This window comes from Pieris rapae, chromosome Z (assembly GCF_905147795.1).
Source record: "Pieris rapae chromosome Z, ilPieRapa1.1, whole genome shotgun sequence".
Lineage (NCBI taxonomy): Eukaryota > Metazoa > Arthropoda > Insecta > Lepidoptera > Pieridae > Pieris > Pieris rapae.
Window position 1 is genome coordinate 1,496,083 of NC_059534.1, and position 9,977 is coordinate 1,506,059.

Here is a 9,977-nt window from a genome sequence, read left to right on the forward strand (position 1 = left end):
CATATTTTCCCTGGCAATTGTCATGTTACGCTTACAACTTACGTGACTTAAAGTCTTATGTCCCCCAAGTAGGGCAGAGGGCATCCAGCGTAGAAAACCAATCTAATCGGTCCTGGGCGGCTCTCTTAATTTCACTTCACGTCATTCTAGCTTCCTCTGCTCTGCAATGATGCTTCGTTGCCAGGTCTGTTTTGGGCGGCCATGTTTCCTTTTGTCTTGAGGGTTTAAGCAATGTTACTTCGATTCCTTCGCGGCGTCTAGCCCATTTCCACTTTCGGCGTTTTATAGACCCGTCAATTGGCACTTATGTCACGCTGTAGTTAGTGTAACGCCCTGTGTATGGAGTATTGAACATTATACCTTTTATAGCAGAACGGGTCTTCTGCAAATTGGATAACAGTCCATAGACTCCAATTCATGAAGAAAATGTAGAATAACAGACAAACTTAGTCAACAGACAAAGAGATATTTCCTCTGACTAAAGTAGCACCGAAATAGAACGTAATTTGATTCAATTGACTTCGTTTATTCCGATCCGTGAATGAGGATCTAGATCATTGAATGACAAGATTGATTGTCAATTGTCATTGTTGTCTCACTAGAATGTCGACGGCCGACGTTTATCTAAGGACTTCTTCAAAAATGTACCAATCCTTAATAGACACTAGCGAGTATTTTGGCATTGCCCATGGGTCCAGCTCCCTGTTCTATAAAAAAAGACACCAAACAATCTACACATATACACCAACTTGTTTTCAAAAATAAATATGGAAGTCTATAATCTACGAATACCCACTGCGATGACGTCATACCTTAAAACGCGCTATCGAAGTATTTCCCGTTGGGCATATATACATCTCGATATCGGTATTCAGACCCAAATTTTTGGTCGAGGATATCCTTTAGTTCGGAGGAAGAGCAGCATCTGCTTCTTCCATCCAACACAGTCATAACGACACGACACTATCCAGGTCTTACTTTTAAAACTTTCAAAAAATCATATAATATGTAACATCTAATAAAGTTAAATAATCGGTATCGTTTATGATAAATTCTTTCGTATATTGATTCGATACAAACTGTTTTTTTATACACATCACTAGCGTTTTAAAATAGATCGCCGTTGCATAATTGTCAGCGAGTTGTAATTGCATTAAAGAGGGCTCCGAGAAATTAACATAGCGATGTAATTGAAATAATTATTTTTAGAGTTCTCAATGCGTTGAAAAAGATCGTAAGGTCGTGAAGAAATGGACGTCGCAAAGATACATCGTAAATATTTTCTAATTTAGAAAATTAAATTTAAATAGGTATTTTTTTTTAACTCAGGACAACGATATAATTGAAACCATCTTCCCAAGCCTTTTGAACTTTGGCGAAGGTATTTTTTTGTAGGTAGCTCTGCAGAAAAATATGAAATTAGAGTTCTATGGAAGACAAAGTCCGCATATTTCAGTATTTAAAATCTATTAACGGCTGTACCCATTAATGAATCCACAATCTCAGATTGAAAACAATCTGAGATCAGACCGTAGACATATTTTTGGCGACGGATAGAATGCAATCTCTTCGATCTTTATTCTCATATTTGATAATCACAGTTATTGTATAGTTGAGTAAGATAAAATTATAAGTTGAACTGTCATTTTCATACACAGGTTTATCCACAGACAGATGGCTATTACAATCCATTGATGAGTTATTGGCACACTTTTATCAATGTTTGGATTAAGATGTCTGTCTCAGATGGTCAAAAATGGATTGAGATAAGTTATTGGGTTTTGGAGTTAGCGTGCTACAATCTATTAATGCGGGAACCGCAGTACTTTCCAAAAATATAATTAATTATGGCTTTATATAAATTGAAATATAGCGATTATTATTATTGAATTGCCGCTGCGCGTGCGAAGCTGTCTGTAGACAGACAGACGCCCGCATCGTTAAGTCCCTTCAATCTATTTTTAATTCTGAATGCAAGTTTAATGTTGTTTTAACAGGCACTGCAGTTAATAACTAAAGTCTATTTATAAATGGTTTAAAAAATGGTGATGAGCAGAACAAGAGATCTCGTACTTAGCGTTACTGGCATGCTCTAAATCTCCTCTCTGTATCAGCATTATCTGCTTGCCTTTAAGCGTGAGACGCATTTTTTGTTCCTGCAGATTTTTAAGATTCTAAGATATAAGTAGTCAAATTAAAATGTCCTGTATACTGAGCAGCTGTGGGAGTAGAGTATCGTAGTCAAAACTATGATAAGAAAAGACCCTCAATCGACATAGTACTTATAGATAAAAACTTCAGCACAACGCTGCCATTTGTTGATCATCTTTGACTGACATGATATGACTTTGAGGCGTTCGTGGTCGATACCAATTGTCAACTTGAACAGAAAATTTCAAATATCACTCGGATAGCCTTTTAAATTGAAAAATTAAAACAATGCTCTCTTGTTCACACCTCCGAAGTGGTTTAATTATAAACCAGCCGTGTTCTGCGGCTTTACTCGTCAATTGAGTCGTAGTGTGTTGGTTCGAAGGTCAATTTCGATTTCTTTAATTCCACCGTGATATTCTTTACCTCCTTCTTTTTTGTATTCGGTTAAAAGTTTAAATAATTCTGTATGACACTTCGCTTACTGGTTCACCTACATTGCCTTTTAAGTACGTTAACCGATTGTAAAAGTACTTTTCAAATCGCCTTTTTTGTACATGTTAGGTTGACGATACCTTTATATTAACATTAGGGCTTTAATTTAAATATGCCTTTAAACCTCACAAACTCTTTATAATGTAGATAATAACAAAAATGATATGTGGCTGACAGATCTATTATAGTTTTATCCTAGCTAAAACCGTTAAATCGATACCAAAGAAACTCAAATTTATATAAGGAAATACTATAGCTTGACGCAATCGGTGTATTAAAACACTATTTCGCCATAATTCGCGAGTATTATTTTATTATTCTTCATATGTCATTGTCATAGTAAAAGTATTAAAAAACCTCCGTTACTATCCGTGATGTATGTATTACAGCAATAGTATTGCCCGAGGTCGTGAATTTGACACAAGTGCTGTAGTGATGTTAACTGGTAAACGTCAATTTTAATATAAAAACCAGTTCGCGCCGCTTACCAAAAATTAGTTCGCAATTGGTCGAAATAGCAATAAATTATATCCTCAATCCGTTTCTTTGCCGTTCCGGCGCGTTTACAATTTAAATAAATTTAGTTAGGAACCGACAAAACATTAAAACCGATAAACGCAGGCACATCACTATGACGTTCAATGCACTAATAGAGGCCGGTTGCGTCTTGCGTGAACCGATTTTAACCGGTCTAATTCCATTCGAGCGCGCCTCACTCACAGCCAATCAACGGTGGATCCGTTCAGTTGTTTTCGTTCAGTGATCTGTCACGTACGCTGTACGCCATTTCGCGATATTTTCGTGTTTAGTTTATTGCTACAAAAATCGCATATTTATTACTCGGTAACTAAATAATGCTGGACAAGTGATTGTTTAAAGTTGTGTATAACGTTTGTAATGATTGGTGAAGTTGTGTGGGAACTCGCTATGGTGGATGTCCGTAGCTCGGTTTTCCGTTTTGCATCAGGAGCGTTTCTATTCTTTAACCTGACCAGGCAGGATTATAGCTGACGAGTACAATGCTCGTGATCGAGCAAAAAGTCCACACACGTAATTTAAGCCGAGGGATCTTTCTTAAGGCTAGACTGTTTCACGGTCTGGAAGCCAGTGGTTGGCGGATGAAATTCTCTCTTCTGAAGGCCGAGGTGGAGGTCGAGGCGGATACTGAGACGTATATAGAGATTGCAAGAAAACTGAAAGCTGCCAATGTTGTGGTTAAGCCGACGCGACTTAGATTACCGTAAATATCCAGTTATTACCGACTTATTCCAAGCCACTGAAATTACATTGTGTTTAAGTACATTTTGTAGTTATTTTCTTAACGCCTTGTGCTAAGTAATAAGTATACATACATTTTATTATCTTATATTTGCATTAACATATAGCAAATATTTCTTTTTATACATTAATATGAGATTACTTTTATTGAACATAATTAGTAAGAACAAGATAAGTATAGACTCAAACATGTAGGATAATTTACCAAAGGATTTGTTGAATATTTGTTATTGTTATTGTATTAATATCCTTAATTACTCATAAGACACTTTAAAACTATATTTGTTAAATTCAAAGCATTATATTCAATTTCCAATTCAACACTTGGTTCATATGGCTCCATTATATAGAAGTAGAAACATTTCTGCTTAAATATATTTTTATAACTTTATACTCAAAACTCTAAAAATATGAAGAAAAATGCAATGCTTAATGGTATTAAGTATTTTCTTCTAGGCTTTAGATTAGATTAGAAAAAAATCTTTAATCTGGTTAGATTAAAGATTTTTTCTAATGCTTGCATTGAAAGTTGGTTCTTTTTTATAATTTTTTTTTCAAGTCTGGGCCTTTTTTAATAAGCTACATATCATTAAAGCATATAGCAATCAGTGATGGAATGCTATTAAAAATGCTATTAAATAAATAAAACTGAAATAAATTCATACACATATCTGACTTAGAAATATAGTTAGTTCTTTGGTTTATGATCGAACAATACTATTAAATTAAATATTTGCTAACATAATTTTTTTAATAACACAACTCATTGTTACAAATTCTAGACTCCCATATAAAGCACTTGGGTGACTTGATAATAAAATTTGCTTATTATATTCATCAAAGATGTTTTAATTGAACAGTTGCATATAGCTTCAATACTAATCCTATATTTAGTTCAGAATTTGCAAAAAATTATGTAATAACTTGATTGTTACATTAACCACTAACCCACAGTTACTGAATATTTTTAAGATATTTAAAAAAACAATATGGTGCATGAAGATTGTAGGGTTACTGATCTGATTTTCTAAAAGTGCTTTGGGTAATTGTCATAAGTTTCTGCAGCATATAGGAATCTATTGGTAAACCTTGTATAACAATATCTTAATTTTATACAGAATTTTTTTGAAAGTAATCTATAGCTTAAGGTCATCAGTGATAGTGTACAGTTCTATGGTGACATAATTTTTTAAATCAGTTTTGTAGTTTTTAACCTAGTCAATGAAATTAAATCTTTTCTCTTTATAATACTGGTGTAGATTATAGTCACCACAATGATTCATAAACAAAATATATCTTTTGTTTTAGCTCACCGAAAGTGGCAAGCCCTGGACCGAACAAGCCTGTGCTGTCACAGCCATGTAAGTTTCCGATAATTTTATGTATGTTTATGTTAAATACAACTTTTTTTATTGAATTTAATAAAATTATAGGTAAATGTGAATTTGTTGCATTTACTAATTTGATGTTTCACAGTCAAGTGTTAAAACTTGACAGATAAGTAGATGTGATAACATGTTTTCTTCACCAGAGCTGTCATTGTGACACTTGTTACAGATAATGTAAAATTCATTATTTATTGTTTTTATTTTCAGCTATCATCACAACGAACCAGATGAAAGCCTTGTACTGTCAAGAGTAAGTATCTCTTCCAGGTATAGGCTTACCTCCTACACATTATCCCATGTTTACAAAATGCTGTCTACTGCTACTTATTCAACCCAAAAAGTGTATCTTGTGAAACGGGAAACTTGCAGCAGTCACTGTTTTGTGCCACCTCCCATTTGCTGGCTTTCAGCTGCACCAGGTCCTCCTTCACTCTGTCCATCCAGCGGTACCTAGGCTGTTCTGTTCTTTGACCACTAGGCACTAAGCTTGCTTTACCACCTGTTCTTGGCTCATGCGCTCTAGGTGCCCCACCCTGTATTATTTATTTATTTCTATAAAATTAAATTTGAAAAAGCTATTAAATTCTCATATGTATTTTATTATAATTTATTGCTTTTAGTGCCCCCGAGGTTAAAGTGGCAACATCGTGTCACTCGCCCGGCGCCATCTTGCCCGACTTTCCGCAGCCCACAGATATTGACAATGACAAGGTAAATGTCAAAGTGATTTCTGTAAAAAGCGTTATCTTAAAAATTATAATTTATTAATCAAAAAATTATGAGTTTGTAAACGTAAATAACGTTGCATACGTAAATAATGTCATCACCTAACTGTCTTGGAGTATTTATATGGATGACACGTGAAAAACTTGACACATGTTAACGTATTTACAAGCATGTTGCGTCACAGTGCGATCCTATCTTGTGTAGACAGCGTTTCGGTGTAAAATTATTGAAACTTGTTATTCATCTACGTTTTTACAAGTACATTTTGAAAGTATGAATGTGTAGGGTATAGTATCTGAAATGGTTTATGATTTCTTCAGAATAATGGTCTCTCGAAGGAGGCATCGTCGGCTGACACGCAAGCATGGCTGACACGCCACCGTTTCGCCCAACACGCGGCTACGTTTAGTAACTTCTGTGGGGCCGATCTGTTGCGGTGAGTGTTTTATGGTATGGGCCAAGTAGACAAGAACTAATGGGGAATGCAATAAATAAATAACTTTTTGAGTGTTGTAAAAAATGTTTCCCGCCATAATTGGAGTATGGACTTTGTAGTATGCGGGACATGTTTTAATAACTTTTTATTCATATAGGATTTGGTAAGAAACACTTAAAACACAATTGGGTTTTGGGACATAATTTATATATCTTTACAGCCTCTCTCGGGACGATATAATACAAATTTGTGGGCTGGCTGATGGTATACGACTATACAACGCTCTTCATGCGAAGTGAGTATTTTAATAATCATTTGACCATGCCTTACATGTTTTTGTTAATCAGGTCATCTATTGTCAATGTAATGTCAACAATGCATGTATTTATAGTGCCTCTGCATTTGACCTACTAGTAATTGATCTTAATGTCAGACGAATTTGTTAAAACATTAATACCCGTTTGGCCACGTGACATCCTATACAGGCCTGCGTAAGGGCAATGTATCGTAATAGGTCAATTAGCTAGTTAATCTATTGTGACCATCATAACTTGATTGATGAAATTATTCTTGCATGGTCACTAGATACCTGAGTAGGGTGACCTACATAGGTCACCGGTAATGGGTAGATATATATATATATATATCTTAAACCGAAGGGTCATTATTCACAGTAGTGGACTAAGGTATATTGATGACAATATACCTTAGTCCACTACTAATATGCAGGGTCACTCAATGTTTACAATTTTTCAGACGCATCGAACCACGCCTAACAGTGTATGTATGCGCTAGTGGTTCAAACATATTCAGCGCATTGTATCTCGATGCATACGCAGCCAGCGAATTACTCATCAAGCTGAAGGGGCTTTTGCACAGTGCAGCCGCCAAGGTAACAATTGACCGACTTCAAAAATGGTTACATTTCGAATTTAATATTTGAAAATATATTTTTTTTTTCTTGATTTGAAACGCTACTACATTTCATCAAAATAGGTTGAGTACTTGGATTTCGCGGATTTGTTCATATTTACAAGTATTTCTGTATTTAATAACGGTTTTATCCGACACGTCGTCGACAACGCATGAACCCTGTGGTCGTAGGTTTAAATCGCGTTAGTACTTTTTTTTATAGAACAGGAGCAGGAGGCTCACCTGATGTTAAGTGATACCGCCGCCCATGGACACTCGATGCTAGAGGGCTCGCGAGTGCGTTGCCGGCCTTTTAAGAATTTGTACGCTCTTTTCTTACTTCTTTTAATGTCATGGGAGTTGTTTTTTTTTCTGTCTTTAATTATCACTGAGTATTACCATCTAGCCTAATTATATGTAAATATTTTTCAGGAATGCGACACAGTACTTGTGTCGGGACCGAACGGCGCAAGAGTTCGTTTAACGGACGAACTCGTACGACATCTCCCGGATTCGTCCACTTATAAACTTGAACATGTCGAAAACTCGCTTCTACTGAGTCCAACTAACTAAAGTCTAGTTGAAATTACGCGGTAATCGTAATCCCGTATATTAAACGTTCGAAAATAGCTTAACGGTAATAGGAAGAATATTACGGTAATACTGTTTAATTAGGGATAATCATTATTACCGGATATTACTGAGATGATTGAAAATAACTTTACGGTAATAGTAATGTCAATGACATGTTACTTGATAAGCCGTGAATGAAGGCATATATATTAAATGTCAAAATCCTTCTGGAGATTATTATATTAATACTTTTTAAGTAGTTTTAAAATAAGTAATTTTATTAACATTTAGTTGTAATTTATGGACAATTCTCCACACGGCACGATTAAATGTCATTTTTGGCGCAAGTCAGTCTGTCACCTCTCTATTCTCACTGCTAGACATTGGACACTGTCTATTTATATTATTGGTTTAGAAGATCTTACCTAGCTAAATTATTAATATGTGATATGATCTATATCTCGTGTTTTATATCTGAATTCTGGGCCTATACAAATTTGTGGCAATATAAATTTTAATAAAACAATTGTGGGGAATTATCCATAATTGTTTTTATTACTGTAATTTGCATTACTATTTGGGGACCAAAGTCTTCGATTAATTTTAATCTAGTTTTAACTTAGTTAAGGTAAATCATAAATCTTTTTTGTTTCTTTATAAAAATAAAAACATTAAAAACTAAATAATATCTAGTATTGTACAATTAGATTAAAAAACTATGATGGGTAACCCGTCGTATTACTAGCTACGACGACTGGAGCTTAACCTCGTTGATCGATCAGTCGTAAAAGCTAAGTGTTTCGTCTTTTCTATACAGTTGCAAAATATGTCTGCTACACGAAGGATTTAACGCGTGACCCATCATAGTTTCAGCGAGTGAATTTTAACGGCGTTGATTAGTATGAGTGAGCTAAATAGGCAACATTAATTATAGCTACATATAAGAAAACAAATCCTACCCATCATAGTTGTACCCACGACTAGTGTGGCTTAACTTCTTTATTCGATACAAGCAAAATTCCCGGAGGCATATTTTAAAGGAAATATTTGTAAATAAAACTTACTACGAATAGTTAAAATATGGAAACCATATCAGGGACCAATTTACGTTAAGCCCCAAGGATTTTAAGGTCTCCTTGGTGTCCACCAGTACTAGAATTAGTGTTTCTGGAGATTTGGTGCCAACGATATTAACTGTTTACTTAAAAAATCACAGTCACACTACCCACATTTTTTGCATTTTTTTAACCTACCCACATTTGATGTAATTTTCTAACCTACTCACATTTTTGTTTACATTTTACACGTTTATCTAAGGGTTCCTATAATTAACTAATCGTTGCCTTCTATAGTTCGTTGATTACGAAAATGTATGTTATATTGAAAGTGGTGCCTTAGATGTGCCTATATTAGAGTGTAAGCATGTCAGATCGTTCGAAGCAACGACCAGATAGGCTTATAGCATAAGTAGCGGTTTATGTGTGTCAAAATTTTGACCATCAAATAGGCTTAGTTCACTAGTAAGTGTTTTAAAGCCTGTATAACCCATATATTATAATAATTTACTGTTAGATTAGCTTGTAGCACTATAAGCCAGTAACAATGAAGCTTTAGATGCTTCGTTGGTGGAATAGGGTTGGGGCACTATTATGCCATATCTATTTTTAACTAAGATAGTGGCACTTAAGTGTTAGATCACGTATGCGTGTTGCGATACGGAGTATTAACGTTTTAATTCATAAGTAATACATGTATTTTGTTAAAAATAAATACATTTTATGTTATTGTTGTGTTTTTCTTTCCTTCTAAAAATTTAGTTATTGTGGACTAGGTAACTAGATAAAAAGCCTTACACATAGTAGACAGATCTAAAAGGTTTTAGCGAGATCATGCGGCGTAATACGCTTGCGTTGCTAAGAGGTGTGATCTCTGCCTCTTTTGCATTACCATGGAGAGTTCATGATAAGTTTCATCATCAGATGTAAAGGCAAAACAAACAGATTGCCGTAGACCCAATT

General features: G+C 34.9%; 1 protein-coding gene across 3 annotated transcripts in view; it reads left to right on the forward strand.

The window, feature by feature from the left end:
* Positions 1-9,743, forward strand: part of LOC110992659 (transcription factor CP2) — a 32,339-nt gene extending 22,596 nt beyond the window's left edge. For all 3 annotated transcript variants that reach the window (XM_022258567.2, XM_022258568.2, XM_022258569.2), the window contains exons 13-19: positions 5,233-5,285; positions 5,520-5,562; positions 5,933-6,023; positions 6,359-6,474; positions 6,695-6,769; positions 7,231-7,366; positions 7,819-9,743. In XM_022258567.2, the coding sequence (XP_022114259.1) occupies positions 5,233-5,285; positions 5,520-5,562; positions 5,933-6,023; positions 6,359-6,474; positions 6,695-6,769; positions 7,231-7,366; positions 7,819-7,959 (655 nt within the window). In that variant the 3' untranslated portion in view covers positions 7,960-9,743. The remainder of the gene's footprint in view (positions 1-5,232; positions 5,286-5,519; positions 5,563-5,932; positions 6,024-6,358; positions 6,475-6,694; positions 6,770-7,230; positions 7,367-7,818) is intronic.
* Positions 9,744-9,977: the final 234 nt, after the last annotated feature.